The sequence below is a fragment of the Nicotiana tomentosiformis genome, chromosome 6 (genome assembly GCF_000390325.3).
Source record: "Nicotiana tomentosiformis chromosome 6, ASM39032v3, whole genome shotgun sequence".
NCBI lineage: Eukaryota > Viridiplantae > Streptophyta > Magnoliopsida > Solanales > Solanaceae > Nicotiana > Nicotiana tomentosiformis.
The window spans coordinates 584,834-603,048 of record NC_090817.1 but is presented as its reverse complement, the minus strand read 5'-3'; the positions used below and the strand labels follow the sequence as shown (position 1 = coordinate 603,048).

The window sequence follows — 18,215 nt, the reverse complement described above, 5'->3', positions numbered from 1 at the left end:
TCAGTTTTTACATAAAAAATTCCAGATTTTACAAAATATATGCTTTAAAAAAATTAAATTTTAAAACAGGTCGGGTGGTGTGTTTTTTAAAACGGATCGGGTAAAAAAAGAAATGGATCGTTTTCATCTGGTGCTGACACGTGGCACTCCATCCAAAATAATGGTATATTTGTTTCAAAGTATGACGGGAAGGGTATATATAGCCCAATAGTATAACGATGAGTATTTTTAGATCATTTTCGAAAGTACAAAGGTATATTTGGCCCTTTGAGATTATTTTTATCTAGGTTGTCAAACCGGCGTATATAAATAGTCAGTCGATCTGATTCACTATTTATATTTCTGAATATGTATACATAGATTATATATAGTTATAAATATATCATAAATGAATTATACATATATTATATATGTATATGATATATAAAGGTCGGCTGGGTGAACGACTATTTAGGTTAGTTATTCCTAAAATTTGAATACTACTATATTTCAGGTAAGAATGGGAGGGTGCCAGATTTTGTGTTCTTGGCGCATGTAGTAGACATGACATCGGCATTGCATGTACCCTATATGTTCAGATCATTCAGTTCAACTCCTTTCAGCACAAAGCTCTTCTTAATACCATTATTGCCTCTTTCTTTCCTTGCCATGCTTGTAATGTGGCTCTACTCCAAGCCCTTTTTGAACACTTTTTACTACCTCAGAGGCTACTTACACCAAACTTGGGTCGTCCCTCGCTTTGGTTTCCAGGTCTGTACGTTTTCTTGTTTTTCCTATTTATTAAGTTGCGGTTTTTAGATATGAATATACTAATTTGGTTTGTTGTGAATATTTGTGTGGCAGTATTTCTTGCCATTTGCAGCACAAGGCATTAATAAACAAATAGAGCAAGCAATTCTTAGGGCTGATAGATTGGGTGTCAAAGTCATCAGCCTTGCTGCATTAAACAAGGTACTCTTTAACTTACTCGCATCAGATGTTAACAAACTATGCACTTTACCTCTGTTAAGTAATAAATAAGGTGAAAATGTAAGAATCTAACAAACTAATGCACTTTACCTCGGTTAAGTAATAAATAAGGTGAAAATGTAAGAATCTAACAAACTAATGCACTTTACCTCGGTTAAGTAATAAATAAGATGAAAATGTAAGAATCTTGTGCGTGTACCAAATGGCAAATGTCATTGATTATATAATAGCATTGTTGCTACTGCTTCATTTTGTCCTCGAGCCGAGAGTCTACAACCTCTCTACCTTTGTAGGGTAGGGGTAAGTCTTGAGAATTAACCCCCTACAAAAATAATATTCACGGTAATAAAAGAGAAATAATAACGTAGCACCTAGATACGGTAATTAACAAGAATAAAAGAGTGACAACAACACCAAAATTTTTACGTGGAAAACCCTTTTGAATAAGAAAAAATTACGGCCCTGAGATGAGCAACTGATATTACTATAGCAAGGAATTTTATACTTTGTAGGTCCGAGTAAAATACTCCAAAGACCACTATAACACTCAAAAGAATCTTTTGATATTCCCACCTCACTACAATATCACTTACTTTCTATTTTCTTAACAGACTATTTTCTTATACCCTATCTGTGAAACATCACTCTTTCTTTCTCTCTTTGTTGGTGTATTTTACAATGAGAGCAAGACACCTATTTATAGTGTTTAGGATTGATTCATTGATGTCATCAATGATCTCATGAGTTTGGCAAGAGTCAAATATTCAATGTGAAACCAAAGAAATATTTGCCATAAAATCTTCCTTATTATTCCTTTAGTTGCTTTGACATTTTAAAGCCAAGAGAAAGATATCTTTCTTACACATGAGATGGATCCATCAGTAAAGTCTATATACCACACCCACTTTTGGAACTATACTAGGTTTTTTGTTGTTAAAAATAATACATAGCATTGATTTTGGATTGTTGTTATATATGCAGAACGAGGCACTAAATGGAGGAGGGACACTATTTGTGAACAAGCATCCTAACCTTAGAGTAAGAGTCGTACATGGGAATACCTTAACTGCAGCTGTTATCCTTAAAGAAATTCCAAAGGACATCACTGAGGTTTTCTTAACTGGAGCCACCTCTAAACTTGGACGAGCTATTGCTCTTTATCTTTGCACAAGACAAGTTCGTGTGCTTGTAAGTATCATAATTTCTACTTCCCTTTTAAATTTAATTTTTTTCAATTTTTGGCTTTATATTTATCCATGTATAGCCATTTTCTTGGCTGTTTTGTCAAAAATTTATGATTAAGACCATACTACTATAATTTTTGGGTACGAATTTTCTTTGGATGGAAAATTCTTTAGATTCAACAACCAATGGCCCCACCATAGATCAAGTCATGGACTGTCTTTATAGTTTTGACATTTATGACGATCGAAACCTTAAAAAGACAAATGCTTTCCAAGTGCATACAGACAAAAAAAAAGATTATAGTTTTACTTTTCACAAGAGTTATTTTGATGAACCACTCGCTTTTATGGGCGGTTTTATGCCGATTGCAATAACGTAGTTTTGTACTGTATACATTGACATGGATGATAAAAGATAGGCTTTTAAAGTAGCGGCTGGGGGTCCATTTATATCGATATCCATATAGGAAAAAGTTACACTATGTTAATTAGTTTCTTTTTCCAGGAGTTCTGAATTTCGATTGTTTCATGAAAAGTTGTGTATATTAATGATAATGTCCTATGTCAAAATCGTGTAGTCTAGTGAGCCAAGTTCATTTAAAGTTGTGGATTGATCTTTAAGTTTTACTTGAAACTGAATTAAACTATTGGGGGAATTCAAGAGGTTGCTCCATTTTATCCAAATGATTTTTTCCGTTTGGTTTTCCTGTTGCGGTCTAAGCACAAGAATTACTACTAATATCAATTTAGTCATAATACTAAAATCATGATTTTTGAACAATTATATGTTCAATTAATCATTGACTATGTTATTCAAATTTGCAGATGCTAACTTCATCAACTGAAAGATTTCTAAAGATCCAAAAGGAAGCTCCTTCTGAATACCAAAAGTACCTAGTCCAAGTGACAAAGTATCAGGCAGCAAAAAACTGCAAGGTAAACGTCTTATTTGCATAATTTAATTCTGAAATATTTCATCAAAATAATTCAAATATATTATCATTATATGATTGTTTTGGTCGGTGATATTTGTAGACATGGATAGTTGGAAAATGGATAACTCCAAGTGAGCAGAATTTTGCACCAACAGCAGCACATTTCCACCAGTTTGTGGTACCTCCTGTCTTTCCCTTTAGAAGTGACTGTACTTATGGTGATCTTGCTGCCATGAGATTGCCTCTAGATGTTCAAGGACTTGGATCTTGTGAGGTATACAATTTTCTGTCTGTCTCTTTTTTTTTTCTTTCGATATCCGGTACCCGCTTTGGGCCTGAGTAATCCGGATTTTGGCATGGAAGTCCCACTTTGAGGGTAAAATTCTCCCAACCAGAGACGACTCCATACCCGAAATATCTTATTAAGAATGAAACATGTATTCACCACTCTCTAGTCTCCTTCACCACACTATTTTCTGATCACTTGGAGTTATCCATTTTATTGTATGCCTTTAGTAAACTTTTTGAAACACCTAAAAGTAACCTGCAAATATATATTTTCTCTATATTAATTCTCATAACTAATTTTTTTTTGGGATAAATTATTAAACAGTATACAATGGAAAGAGGGGTAGTCCATGCATGCCATGCAGGAGGAGTGGTTCACTCATTGGAAGGCTGGACACACCATGAAGTTGGAGCTATTGATGTGCACAGGATCGACTTAGTTTGGGAGGCAGCTTTAAAACATGGATTAAAGCCAGTATCAAGTTTCAGACAGATTGATTAATGTGTGATTAAGTAACATGTGGAAATTAATTAAAATTTCCAATTCAATAGTTACCTGAGAAAGTGGTTAAATAATAATGTTCTTAACATCCCATTTGTAGGTGTGGAGAAACAGAAATTAATTTAGTTGGCTAGATATTTACATTTAGTTTGATTTGTGGTACAATTACATAATCTACTATTTCATTCTGTATGTATATTTAAGAATTTCAATTAAAATCCATGATTCTATGTTTTCACTATTTCTTTGTCAAAAATATATATTCTGTAAAAACTGAAAAAAAAATTGCAAAATATATATTTTTAAGTCTTTTCAGTTTTTTTAAAGTATTTTTTTTGTAAAAACTGATTTTTTTTTAAATTGAAAAAAATGACTCTCCTAAAGCAGTGGACTACATATGCATTAGTTTTAAAAAAATAAAAATATTTTGTAAATATTTTTTTTTCAGTTTTTACAAAAATAATACTTTAAAAAACTGAAAAAACTGAAATATATATATTTTTTAATTTTGTTTTTCCAGTTTTTACAGAATATATATTTTTCAGTTTTTAAAGTATTTTTAAAAAAATATTTTTTTTCATTATTTACAAAAAAAATACTTTAAAAAAACTGAAAAGACTTAAAATATATATTTTGCAAATTCATTTTTTTTCAGTTTTTACATAAAAAATTCCAGATTTTACAAAATATATGCTTTAAAAAAATTAAATTTTAAAACAGGTCGGGTGGTGTGTTTTTTAAAACGGATCGGGTAAAAAAAGAAATGGATCGTTTTCATCTGGTGCTGACACGTGGCACTCCATCCAAAATAATGGTATATTTGTTTCAAAGTATGACGGGAAGGGTATATATAGCCCAATAGTATAACGATGAGTATTTTTAGATCATTTTCGAAAGTACAAAGGTATATTTGGCCCTTTGAGATTATTTTTATCTAGGTTGTCAAACCGGCGTATATAAATAGTCAGTCGATCTGATTCACTATTTATATTTCTGAATATGTATACATAGATTATATATAGTTATAAATATATCATAAATGAATTATACATATATTATATATGTATATGATATATAAAGGTCGGCTGGGTGAACGACTATTTAGGTTAGTTATTCCTAAAATTTGAATACTACTATATTTCAGGTAAGAATGGGAGGGTGCCAGATTTTGTGTTCTTGGCGCATGTAGTAGACATGACATCGGCATTGCATGTACCCTATATGTTCAGATCATTCAGTTCAACTCCTTTCAGCACAAAGCTCTTCTTAATACCATTATTGCCTCTTTCTTTCCTTGCCATGCTTGTAATGTGGCTCTACTCCAAGCCCTTTTTGAACACTTTTTACTACCTCAGAGGCTACTTACACCAAACTTGGGTCGTCCCTCGCTTTGGTTTCCAGGTCTGTACGTTTTCTTGTTTTTCCTATTTATTAAGTTGCGGTTTTTAGATATGAATATACTAATTTGGTTTGTTGTGAATATTTGTGTGGCAGTATTTCTTGCCATTTGCAGCACAAGGCATTAATAAACAAATAGAGCAAGCAATTCTTAGGGCTGATAGATTGGGTGTCAAAGTCATCAGCCTTGCTGCATTAAACAAGGTACTCTTTAACTTACTCGCATCAGATGTTAACAAACTATGCACTTTACCTCTGTTAAGTAATAAATAAGGTGAAAATGTAAGAATCTAACAAACTAATGCACTTTACCTCGGTTAAGTAATAAATAAGGTGAAAATGTAAGAATCTAACAAACTAATGCACTTTACCTCGGTTAAGTAATAAATAAGATGAAAATGTAAGAATCTTGTGCGTGTACCAAATGGCAAATGTCATTGATTATATAATAGCATTGTTGCTACTGCTTCATTTTGTCCTCGAGCCGAGAGTCTACAACCTCTCTACCTTTGTAGGGTAGGGGTAAGTCTTGAGAATTAACCCCCTACAAAAATAATATTCACGGTAATAAAAGAGAAATAATAACGTAGCACCTAGATACGGTAATTAACAAGAATAAAAGAGTGACAACAACACCAAAATTTTTACGTGGAAAACCCTTTTGAATAAGAAAAAATTACGGCCCTGAGATGAGCAACTGATATTACTATAGCAAGGAATTTTATACTTTGTAGGTCCGAGTAAAATACTCCAAAGACCACTATAACACTCAAAAGAATCTTTTGATATTCCCACCTCACTACAATATCACTTACTTTCTATTTTCTTAACAGACTATTTTCTTATACCCTATCTGTGAAACATCACTCTTTCTTTCTCTCTTTGTTGGTGTATTTTACAATGAGAGCAAGACACCTATTTATAGTGTTTAGGATTGATTCATTGATGTCATCAATGATCTCATGAGTTTGGCAAGAGTCAAATATTCAATGTGAAACCAAAGAAATATTTGCCATAAAATCTTCCTTATTATTCCTTTAGTTGCTTTGACATTTTAAAGCCAAGAGAAAGATATCTTTCTTACACATGAGATGGATCCATCAGTAAAGTCTATATACCACACCCACTTTTGGAACTATACTAGGTTTTTTGTTGTTAAAAATAATACATAGCATTGATTTTGGATTGTTGTTATATATGCAGAACGAGGCACTAAATGGAGGAGGGACACTATTTGTGAACAAGCATCCTAACCTTAGAGTAAGAGTCGTACATGGGAATACCTTAACTGCAGCTGTTATCCTTAAAGAAATTCCAAAGGACATCACTGAGGTTTTCTTAACTGGAGCCACCTCTAAACTTGGACGAGCTATTGCTCTTTATCTTTGCACAAGACAAGTTCGTGTGCTTGTAAGTATCATAATTTCTACTTCCCTTTTAAATTTAATTTTTTTCAATTTTTGGCTTTATATTTATCCATGTATAGCCATTTTCTTGGCTGTTTTGTCAAAAATTTATGATTAAGACCATACTACTATAATTTTTGGGTACGAATTTTCTTTGGATGGAAAATTCTTTAGATTCAACAACCAATGGCCCCACCATAGATCAAGTCATGGACTGTCTTTATAGTTTTGACATTTATGACGATCGAAACCTTAAAAAGACAAATGCTTTCCAAGTGCATACAGACAAAAAAAAAGATTATAGTTTTACTTTTCACAAGAGTTATTTTGATGAACCACTCGCTTTTATGGGCGGTTTTATGCCGATTGCAATAACGTAGTTTTGTACTGTATACATTGACATGGATGATAAAAGATAGGCTTTTAAAGTAGCGGCTGGGGGTCCATTTATATCGATATCCATATAGGAAAAAGTTACACTATGTTAATTAGTTTCTTTTTCCAGGAGTTCTGAATTTCGATTGTTTCATGAAAAGTTGTGTATATTAATGATAATGTCCTATGTCAAAATCGTGTAGTCTAGTGAGCCAAGTTCATTTAAAGTTGTGGATTGATCTTTAAGTTTTACTTGAAACTGAATTAAACTATTGGGGGAATTCAAGAGGTTGCTCCATTTTATCCAAATGATTTTTTCCGTTTGGTTTTCCTGTTGCGGTCTAAGCACAAGAATTACTACTAATATCAATTTAGTCATAATACTAAAATCATGATTTTTGAACAATTATATGTTCAATTAATCATTGACTATGTTATTCAAATTTGCAGATGCTAACTTCATCAACTGAAAGATTTCTAAAGATCCAAAAGGAAGCTCCTTCTGAATACCAAAAGTACCTAGTCCAAGTGACAAAGTATCAGGCAGCAAAAAACTGCAAGGTAAACGTCTTATTTGCATAATTTAATTCTGAAATATTTCATCAAAATAATTCAAATATATTATCATTATATGATTGTTTTGGTCGGTGATATTTGTAGACATGGATAGTTGGAAAATGGATAACTCCAAGTGAGCAGAATTTTGCACCAACAGCAGCACATTTCCACCAGTTTGTGGTACCTCCTGTCTTTCCCTTTAGAAGTGACTGTACTTATGGTGATCTTGCTGCCATGAGATTGCCTCTAGATGTTCAAGGACTTGGATCTTGTGAGGTATACAATTTTCTGTCTGTCTCTTTTTTTTTTCTTTCGATATCCGGTACCCGCTTTGGGCCTGAGTAATCCGGATTTTGGCATGGAAGTCCCACTTTGAGGGTAAAATTCTCCCAACCAGAGACGACTCCATACCCGAAATATCTTATTAAGAATGAAACATGTATTCACCACTCTCTAGTCTCCTTCACCACACTATTTTCTGATCACTTGGAGTTATCCATTTTATTGTATGCCTTTAGTAAACTTTTTGAAACACCTAAAAGTAACCTGCAAATATATATTTTCTCTATATTAATTCTCATAACTAATTTTTTTTTGGGATAAATTATTAAACAGTATACAATGGAAAGAGGGGTAGTCCATGCATGCCATGCAGGAGGAGTGGTTCACTCATTGGAAGGCTGGACACACCATGAAGTTGGAGCTATTGATGTGCACAGGATCGACTTAGTTTGGGAGGCAGCTTTAAAACATGGATTAAAGCCAGTATCAAGTTTCAGACAGATTGATTAATGTGTGATTAAGTAACATGTGGAAATTAATTAAAATTTCCAATTCAATAGTTACCTGAGAAAGTGGTTAAATAATAATGTTCTTAACATCCCATTTGTAGGTGTGGAGAAACAGAAATTAATTTAGTTGGCTAGATATTTACATTTAGTTTGATTTGTGGTACAATTACATAATCTACTATTTCATTCTGTATGTATATTTAAGAATTTCAATTAAAATCCATGATTCTATGTTTTCACTATTTCTTTGTCAAAAATATATATTCTGTAAAAACTGGAAAAAAAAATTGCAAAATATATATTTTTAAGTCTTTTCAGTTTTTTTAAAGTATTTTTTTTGTAAAAACTGATTTTTTTTTAAAATTGAAAAAAATGACTCTCCTAAAGCAGTGGACTACATATGCATTAGTTTTAAAAAAATAAAAATATTTTGTAAATATTTTTTTTTTCAGTTTTTACAAAAATAATACTTTAAAAAACTGAAAAAACTGAAATATATATATTTTTTAATTTTGTTTTTCCAGTTTTTACAGAATATATATTTTTCAGTTTTTAAAGTATTTTTAAAAAAATATTTTTTTTCATTATTTACAAAAAAAATACTTTAAAAAAACTGAAAAGACTTAAAATATATATTTTGCAAATTCATTTTTTTTTCAGTTTTTACATAAAAAATTCCAGATTTTACAAAATATATGCTTTAAAAAAATTAAATTTTAAAACAGGTCGGGTGGTGTGTTTTTTAAAACGGATCGGGTAAAAAAAGAAATGGATCGTTTTCATCTGGTGCTGACACGTGGCACTCCATCCAAAATAATGGTATATTTGTTTCAAAGTATGACGGGAAGGGTATATATAGCCCAATAGTATAACGATGAGTATTTTTAGATCATTTTCGAAAGTACAAAGGTATATTTGGCCCTTTGAGATTATTTTTATCTAGGTTGTCAAACCGGCGTATATAAATAGTCAGTCGATCTGATTCACTATTTATATTTCTGAATATGTATACATAGATTATATATAGTTATAAATATATCATAAATGAATTATACATATATTATATATGTATATGATATATAAAGGTCGGCTGGGTGAACGACTATTTAGGTTAGTTATTCCTAAAATTTGAATACTACTATATTTCAGGTAAGAATGGGAGGGTGCCAGATTTTGTGTTCTTGGCGCATGTAGTAGACATGACATCGGCATTGCATGTACCCTATATGTTCAGATCATTCAGTTCAACTCCTTTCAGCACAAAGCTCTTCTTAATACCATTATTGCCTCTTTCTTTCCTTGCCATGCTTGTAATGTGGCTCTACTCCAAGCCCTTTTTGAACACTTTTTACTACCTCAGAGGCTACTTACACCAAACTTGGGTCGTCCCTCGCTTTGGTTTCCAGGTCTGTACGTTTTCTTGTTTTTCCTATTTATTAAGTTGCGGTTTTTAGATATGAATATACTAATTTGGTTTGTTGTGAATATTTGTGTGGCAGTATTTCTTGCCATTTGCAGCACAAGGCATTAATAAACAAATAGAGCAAGCAATTCTTAGGGCTGATAGATTGGGTGTCAAAGTCATCAGCCTTGCTGCATTAAACAAGGTACTCTTTAACTTACTCGCATCAGATGTTAACAAACTATGCACTTTACCTCTGTTAAGTAATAAATAAGGTGAAAATGTAAGAATCTAACAAACTAATGCACTTTACCTCGGTTAAGTAATAAATAAGGTGAAAATGTAAGAATCTAACAAACTAATGCACTTTACCTCGGTTAAGTAATAAATAAGATGAAAATGTAAGAATCTTGTGCGTGTACCAAATGGCAAATGTCATTGATTATATAATAGCATTGTTGCTACTGCTTCATTTTGTCCTCGAGCCGAGAGTCTACAACCTCTCTACCTTTGTAGGGTAGGGGTAAGTCTTGAGAATTAACCCCCTACAAAAATAATATTCACGGTAATAAAAGAGAAATAATAACGTAGCACCTAGATACGGTAATTAACAAGAATAAAAGAGTGACAACAACACCAAAATTTTTACGTGGAAAACCCTTTTGAATAAGAAAAAATTACGGCCCTGAGATGAGCAACTGATATTACTATAGCAAGGAATTTTATACTTTGTAGGTCCGAGTAAAATACTCCAAAGACCACTATAACACTCAAAAGAATCTTTTGATATTCCCACCTCACTACAATATCACTTACTTTCTATTTTCTTAACAGACTATTTTCTTATACCCTATCTGTGAAACATCACTCTTTCTTTCTCTCTTTGTTGGTGTATTTTACAATGAGAGCAAGACACCTATTTATAGTGTTTAGGATTGATTCATTGATGTCATCAATGATCTCATGAGTTTGGCAAGAGTCAAATATTCAATGTGAAACCAAAGAAATATTTGCCATAAAATCTTCCTTATTATTCCTTTAGTTGCTTTGACATTTTAAAGCCAAGAGAAAGATATCTTTCTTACACATGAGATGGATCCATCAGTAAAGTCTATATACCACACCCACTTTTGGAACTATACTAGGTTTTTTGTTGTTAAAAATAATACATAGCATTGATTTTGGATTGTTGTTATATATGCAGAACGAGGCACTAAATGGAGGAGGGACACTATTTGTGAACAAGCATCCTAACCTTAGAGTAAGAGTCGTACATGGGAATACCTTAACTGCAGCTGTTATCCTTAAAGAAATTCCAAAGGACATCACTGAGGTTTTCTTAACTGGAGCCACCTCTAAACTTGGACGAGCTATTGCTCTTTATCTTTGCACAAGACAAGTTCGTGTGCTTGTAAGTATCATAATTTCTACTTCCCTTTTAAATTTAATTTTTTTCAATTTTTGGCTTTATATTTATCCATGTATAGCCATTTTCTTGGCTGTTTTGTCAAAAATTTATGATTAAGACCATACTACTATAATTTTTGGGTACGAATTTTCTTTGGATGGAAAATTCTTTAGATTCAACAACCAATGGCCCCACCATAGATCAAGTCATGGACTGTCTTTATAGTTTTGACATTTATGACGATCGAAACCTTAAAAAGACAAATGCTTTCCAAGTGCATACAGACAAAAAAAAAGATTATAGTTTTACTTTTCACAAGAGTTATTTTGATGAACCACTCGCTTTTATGGGCGGTTTTATGCCGATTGCAATAACGTAGTTTTGTACTGTATACATTGACATGGATGATAAAAGATAGGCTTTTAAAGTAGCGGCTGGGGGTCCATTTATATCGATATCCATATAGGAAAAAGTTACACTATGTTAATTAGTTTCTTTTTCCAGGAGTTCTGAATTTCGATTGTTTCATGAAAAGTTGTGTATATTAATGATAATGTCCTATGTCAAAATCGTGTAGTCTAGTGAGCCAAGTTCATTTAAAGTTGTGGATTGATCTTTAAGTTTTACTTGAAACTGAATTAAACTATTGGGGGAATTCAAGAGGTTGCTCCATTTTATCCAAATGATTTTTTCCGTTTGGTTTTCCTGTTGCGGTCTAAGCACAAGAATTACTACTAATATCAATTTAGTCATAATACTAAAATCATGATTTTTGAACAATTATATGTTCAATTAATCATTGACTATGTTATTCAAATTTGCAGATGCTAACTTCATCAACTGAAAGATTTCTAAAGATCCAAAAGGAAGCTCCTTCTGAATACCAAAAGTACCTAGTCCAAGTGACAAAGTATCAGGCAGCAAAAAACTGCAAGGTAAACGTCTTATTTGCATAATTTAATTCTGAAATATTTCATCAAAATAATTCAAATATATTATCATTATATGATTGTTTTGGTCGGTGATATTTGTAGACATGGATAGTTGGAAAATGGATAACTCCAAGTGAGCAGAATTTTGCACCAACAGCAGCACATTTCCACCAGTTTGTGGTACCTCCTGTCTTTCCCTTTAGAAGTGACTGTACTTATGGTGATCTTGCTGCCATGAGATTGCCTCTAGATGTTCAAGGACTTGGATCTTGTGAGGTATACAATTTTCTGTCTGTCTCTTTTTTTTTTCTTTCGATATCCGGTACCCGCTTTGGGCCTGAGTAATCCGGATTTTGGCATGGAAGTCCCACTTTGAGGGTAAAATTCTCCCAACCAGAGACGACTCCATACCCGAAATATCTTATTAAGAATGAAACATGTATTCACCACTCTCTAGTCTCCTTCACCACACTATTTTCTGATCACTTGGAGTTATCCATTTTATTGTATGCCTTTAGTAAACTTTTTGAAACACCTAAAAGTAACCTGCAAATATATATTTTCTCTATATTAATTCTCATAACTAATTTTTTTTTGGGATAAATTATTAAACAGTATACAATGGAAAGAGGGGTAGTCCATGCATGCCATGCAGGAGGAGTGGTTCACTCATTGGAAGGCTGGACACACCATGAAGTTGGAGCTATTGATGTGCACAGGATCGACTTAGTTTGGGAGGCAGCTTTAAAACATGGATTAAAGCCAGTATCAAGTTTCAGACAGATTGATTAATGTGTGATTAAGTAACATGTGGAAATTAATTAAAATTTCCAATTCAATAGTTACCTGAGAAAGTGGTTAAATAATAATGTTCTTAACATCCCATTTGTAGGTGTGGAGAAACAGAAATTAATTTAGTTGGCTAGATATTTACATTTAGTTTGATTTGTGGTACAATTACATAATCTACTATTTCATTCTGTATGTATATTTAAGAATTTCAATTAAAATCCATGATTCTATGTTTTCACTATTTCTTTGTCAAAAATATATATTCTGTAAAAGCTGGAAAAAAAAATTGCAAAATATATATTTTTAAGTCTTTTCAGTTTTTTTAAAGTATTTTTTTTGTAAAAACTGATTTTTTTTTAAAATTGAAAAAAATGACTCTCCTAAAGCAGTGGACTACATATGCATTAGTTTTAAAAAAATAAAAATATTTTGTAAATATTTTTTTTTTCAGTTTTTACAAAAATAATACTTTAAAAAACTGAAAAAACTGAAATATATATATTTTTTAATTTTGTTTTTCCAGTTTTTACAGAATATATATTTTTCAGTTTTTAAAGTATTTTTAAAAAAATATTTTTTTTCATTATTTACAAAAAAAATACTTTAAAAAAACTGAAAAGACTTAAAATATATATTTTGCAAATTCATTTTTTTTTCAGTTTTTACATAAAAAATTCCAGATTTTACAAAATATATGCTTTAAAAAAATTAAATTTTAAAACAGGTCGGGTGGTGTGTTTTTTAAAACGGATCGGGTAAAAAAAGAAATGGATCGTTTTCATCTGGTGCTGACACGTGGCACTCCATCCAAAATAATGGTATATTTGTTTCAAAGTATGACGGGAAGGGTATATATAGCCCAATAGTATAACGATGAGTATTTTTAGATCATTTTCGAAAGTACAAAGGTATATTTGGCCCTTTGAGATTATTTTTATCTAGGTTGTCAAACCGGCGTATATAAATAGTCAGTCGATCTGATTCACTATTTATATTTCTGAATATGTATACATAGATTATATATAGTTATAAATATATCATAAATGAATTATACATATATTATATATGTATATGATATATAAAGGTCGGCTGGGTGAACGACTATTTAGGTTAGTTATTCCTAAAATTTGAATACTACTATATTTCAGGTAAGAATGGGAGGGTGCCAGATTTTGTGTTCTTGGCGCATGTAGTAGACATGACATCGGCATTGCATGTACCCTATATGTTCAGATCATTCAGTTCAACTCCTTTCAGCACAAAGCTCTTCTTAATACCATTATTGCCTCTTTCTTTCCTTGCCATGCTTGTAATGTGGCTCTACTCCAAGCCCTTTTTGAACACTTTTTACTACCTCAGAGGCTACTTACACCAAACTTGGGTCGTCCCTCGCTTTGGTTTCCAGGTCTGTACGTTTTCTTGTTTTTCCTATTTATTAAGTTGCGGTTTTTAGATATGAATATACTAATTTGGTTTGTTGTGAATATTTGTGTGGCAGTATTTCTTGCCATTTGCAGCACAAGGCATTAATAAACAAATAGAGCAAGCAATTCTTAGGGCTGATAGATTGGGTGTCAAAGTCATCAGCCTTGCTGCATTAAACAAGGTACTCTTTAACTTACTCGCATCAGATGTTAACAAACTATGCACTTTACCTCTGTTAAGTAATAAATAAGGTGAAAATGTAAGAATCTAACAAACTAATGCACTTTACCTCGGTTAAGTAATAAATAAGGTGAAAATGTAAGAATCTAACAAACTAATGCACTTTACCTCGGTTAAGTAATAAATAAGATGAAAATGTAAGAATCTTGTGCGTGTACCAAATGGCAAATGTCATTGATTATATAATAGCATTGTTGCTACTGCTTCATTTTGTCCTCGAGCCGAGAGTCTACAACCTCTCTACCTTTGTAGGGTAGGGGTAAGTCTTGAGAATTAACCCCCTACAAAAATAATATTCACGGTAATAAAAGAGAAATAATAACGTAGCACCTAGATACGGTAATTAACAAGAATAAAAGAGTGACAACAACACCAAAATTTTTACGTGGAAAACCCTTTTGAATAAGAAAAAATTACGGCCCTGAGATGAGCAACTGATATTACTATAGCAAGGAATTTTATACTTTGTAGGTCCGAGTAAAATACTCCAAAGACCACTATAACACTCAAAAGAATCTTTTGATATTCCCACCTCACTACAATATCACTTACTTTCTATTTTCTTAACAGACTATTTTCTTATACCCTATCTGTGAAACATCACTCTTTCTTTCTCTCTTTGTTGGTGTATTTTACAATGAGAGCAAGACACCTATTTATAGTGTTTAGGATTGATTCATTGATGTCATCAATGATCTCATGAGTTTGGCAAGAGTCAAATATTCAATGTGAAACCAAAGAAATATTTGCCATAAAATCTTCCTTATTATTCCTTTAGTTGCTTTGACATTTTAAAGCCAAGAGAAAGATATCTTTCTTACACATGAGATGGATCCATCAGTAAAGTCTATATACCACACCCACTTTTGGAACTATACTAGGTTTTTTGTTGTTAAAAATAATACATAGCATTGATTTTGGATTGTTGTTATATATGCAGAACGAGGCACTAAATGGAGGAGGGACACTATTTGTGAACAAGCATCCTAACCTTAGAGTAAGAGTCGTACATGGGAATACCTTAACTGCAGCTGTTATCCTTAAAGAAATTCCAAAGGACATCACTGAGGTTTTCTTAACTGGAGCCACCTCTAAACTTGGACGAGCTATTGCTCTTTATCTTTGCACAAGACAAGTTCGTGTGCTTGTAAGTATCATAATTTCTACTTCCCTTTTAAATTTAATTTTTTTCAATTTTTGGCTTTATATTTATCCATGTATAGCCATTTTCTTGGCTGTTTTGTCAAAAATTTATGATTAAGACCATACTACTATAATTTTTGGGTACGAATTTTCTTTGGATGGAAAATTCTTTAGATTCAACAACCAATGGCCCCACCATAGATCAAGTCATGGACTGTCTTTATAGTTTTGACATTTATGACGATCGAAACCTTAAAAAGACAAATGCTTTCCAAGTGCATACAGACAAAAAAAAAGATTATAGTTTTACTTTTCACAAGAGTTATTTTGATGAACCACTCGCTTTTATGGGCGGTTTTATGCCGATTGCAATAACGTAGTTTTGTACTGTATACATTGACATGGATGATAAAAGATAGGCTTTTAAAGTAGCGGCTGGGGGTCCATTTATATCGATATCCATATAGGAAAAAGTTACACTATGTTAATTAGTTTCTTTTTCCAGGAGTTCTGAATTTCGATTGTTTCATGAAAAGTTGTGTATATTAATGATAATGTCCTATGTCAAAATCGTGTAGTCTAGTGAGCCAAGTTCATTTAAAGTTGTGGATTGATCTTTAAGTTTTACTTGAAACTGAATTAAACTATTGGGGGAATTCAAGAGGTTGCTCCATTTTATCCAAATGATTTTTTCCGTTTGGTTTTCCTGTTGCGGTCTAAGCACAAGAATTACTACTAATATCAATTTAGTCATAATACTAAAATCATGATTTTTGAACAATTATATGTTCAATTAATCATTGACTATGTTATTCAAATTTGCAGATGCTAACTTCATCAACTGAAAGATTTCTAAAGATCCAAAAGGAAGCTCCTTCTGAATACCAAAAGTACCTAGTCCAAGTGACAAAGTATCAGGCAGCAAAAAACTGCAAGGTAAACGTCTTATTTGCATAATTTAATTCTGAAATATTTCATCAAAATAATTCAAATATATTATCATTATATGATTGTTTTGGTCGGTGATATTTGTAGACATGGATAGTTGGAAAATGGATAACTCCAAGTGAGCAGAATTTTGCACCAACAGCAGCACATTTCCACCAGTTTGTGGTACCTCCTGTCTTTCCCTTTAGAAGTGACTGTACTTATGGTGATCTTGCTGCCATGAGATTGCCTCTAGATGTTCAAGGACTTGGATCTTGTGAGGTATACAATTTTCTGTCTGTCTCTTTTTTTTTTCTTTCGATATCCGGTACCCGCTTTGGGCCTGAGTAATCCGGATTTTGGCATGGAAGTCCCACTTTGAGGGTAAAATTCTCCCAACCAGAGACGACTCCATACCCGAAATATCTTATTAAGAATGAAACATGTATTCACCACTCTCTAGTCTCCTTCACCACACTATTTTCTGATCACTTGGAGTTATCCATTTTATTGTATGCCTTTAGTAAACTTTTTGAAACACCTAAAAGTAACCTGCAAATATATATTTTCTCTATATTAATTCTCATAACTAATTTTTTTTTGGGATAAATTATTAAACAGTATACAATGGAAAGAGGGGTAGTCCATGCATGCCATGCAGGAGGAGTGGTTCACTCATTGGAAGGCTGGACACACCATGAAGTTGGAGCTATTGATGTGCACAGGATCGACTTAGTTTGGGAGGCAGCTTTAAAACATGGATTAAAGCCAGTATCAAGTTTCAGACAGATTGATTAATGTGTGATTAAGTAACATGTGGAAATTAATTAAAATTTCCAATTCAATAGTTACCTGAGAAAGTGGTTAAATAATAATGTTCTTAACATCCCATTTGTAGGTGTGGAGAAACAGAAATTAATTTAGTTGGCTAGATATTTACATTTAGTTTGATTTGTGGTACAATTACATAATCTACTATTTCATTCTGTATGTATATTTAAGAATTTCAATTAAAATCCATGATTCTATGTTTTCACTATTTCTTTGTCAAAAATATATATTCTGTAAAAACTGAAAAAAAAATTGCAAAATATATATTTTTAAGTCTTTTCAGTTTTTTTAAAGTATTTTTTTTGTAAAAACTGATTTTTTTTTAAAATTGAAAAAAATGACTCTCCTAAAGCAGTGGACTACATATGCATTAGTTTTAAAAAAATAAAAATATTTTGTAAATATTTTTTTTTCAGTTTTTACAAAAATAATACTTTAAAAAACTGAAAAAACTGAAATATATATATTTTTTAATTTTGTTTTTCCAGTTTTTACAGAATATATATTTTTCAGTTTTTAAAGTATTTTTAAAAAAATATTTTTTTTCATTATTTACAAAAAAAATACTTTAAAAAAACTGAAAAGACTTAAAATATATATTTTGCAAATTCATTTTTTTTTCAGTTTTTACATAAAAAATTCCAGATTTTACAAAATATATGCTTTAAAAAAATTAAATTTTAAAACAGGTCGGGTGGTGTGTTTTTTA

General features: G+C 31.8%; 4 protein-coding genes across 4 annotated transcripts; all 4 read left to right on the top strand.

Annotated features, from left to right (window-relative positions):
* Positions 1-102: 102 nt before the first annotated feature.
* Positions 103-4,119, top strand: LOC138893243 (very-long-chain aldehyde decarbonylase CER3-like). The gene is made up of 6 exons (XM_070177020.1): positions 103-750; positions 844-951; positions 1,951-2,157; positions 2,979-3,089; positions 3,189-3,362; positions 3,702-4,119. The coding sequence occupies exons 1-6, from the start codon at positions 544-546 to the stop codon at positions 3,876-3,878; spliced, it is 984 nt and encodes a 327-aa protein (XP_070033121.1). The 5' UTR covers positions 103-543; the 3' UTR covers positions 3,879-4,119.
* A 512-nt stretch (positions 4,120-4,631) lies between these two features.
* LOC138893248 (very-long-chain aldehyde decarbonylase CER3-like) lies at positions 4,632-8,648 on the top strand. The gene is made up of 6 exons (XM_070177025.1): positions 4,632-5,279; positions 5,373-5,480; positions 6,480-6,686; positions 7,508-7,618; positions 7,718-7,891; positions 8,231-8,648. The coding sequence occupies exons 1-6, from the start codon at positions 5,073-5,075 to the stop codon at positions 8,405-8,407; spliced, it is 984 nt and encodes a 327-aa protein (XP_070033126.1). The 5' UTR covers positions 4,632-5,072; the 3' UTR covers positions 8,408-8,648.
* A 514-nt stretch (positions 8,649-9,162) lies between these two features.
* Positions 9,163-13,181, top strand: LOC138893241 (very-long-chain aldehyde decarbonylase CER3-like). Its single transcript, XM_070177018.1, has 6 exons — positions 9,163-9,812; positions 9,906-10,013; positions 11,013-11,219; positions 12,041-12,151; positions 12,251-12,424; positions 12,764-13,181. The coding sequence occupies exons 1-6, from the start codon at positions 9,606-9,608 to the stop codon at positions 12,938-12,940; spliced, it is 984 nt and encodes a 327-aa protein (XP_070033119.1). The 5' UTR covers positions 9,163-9,605; the 3' UTR covers positions 12,941-13,181.
* A 514-nt stretch (positions 13,182-13,695) lies between these two features.
* On the top strand, positions 13,696-17,714 carry LOC138893245 (very-long-chain aldehyde decarbonylase CER3-like). Its single transcript, XM_070177022.1, has 6 exons — positions 13,696-14,345; positions 14,439-14,546; positions 15,546-15,752; positions 16,574-16,684; positions 16,784-16,957; positions 17,297-17,714. Exons 1-6 carry the CDS (start codon positions 14,139-14,141, stop codon positions 17,471-17,473), a joined length of 984 nt encoding a protein of 327 aa, XP_070033123.1. The 5' UTR covers positions 13,696-14,138; the 3' UTR covers positions 17,474-17,714.
* Positions 17,715-18,215: the final 501 nt, after the last annotated feature.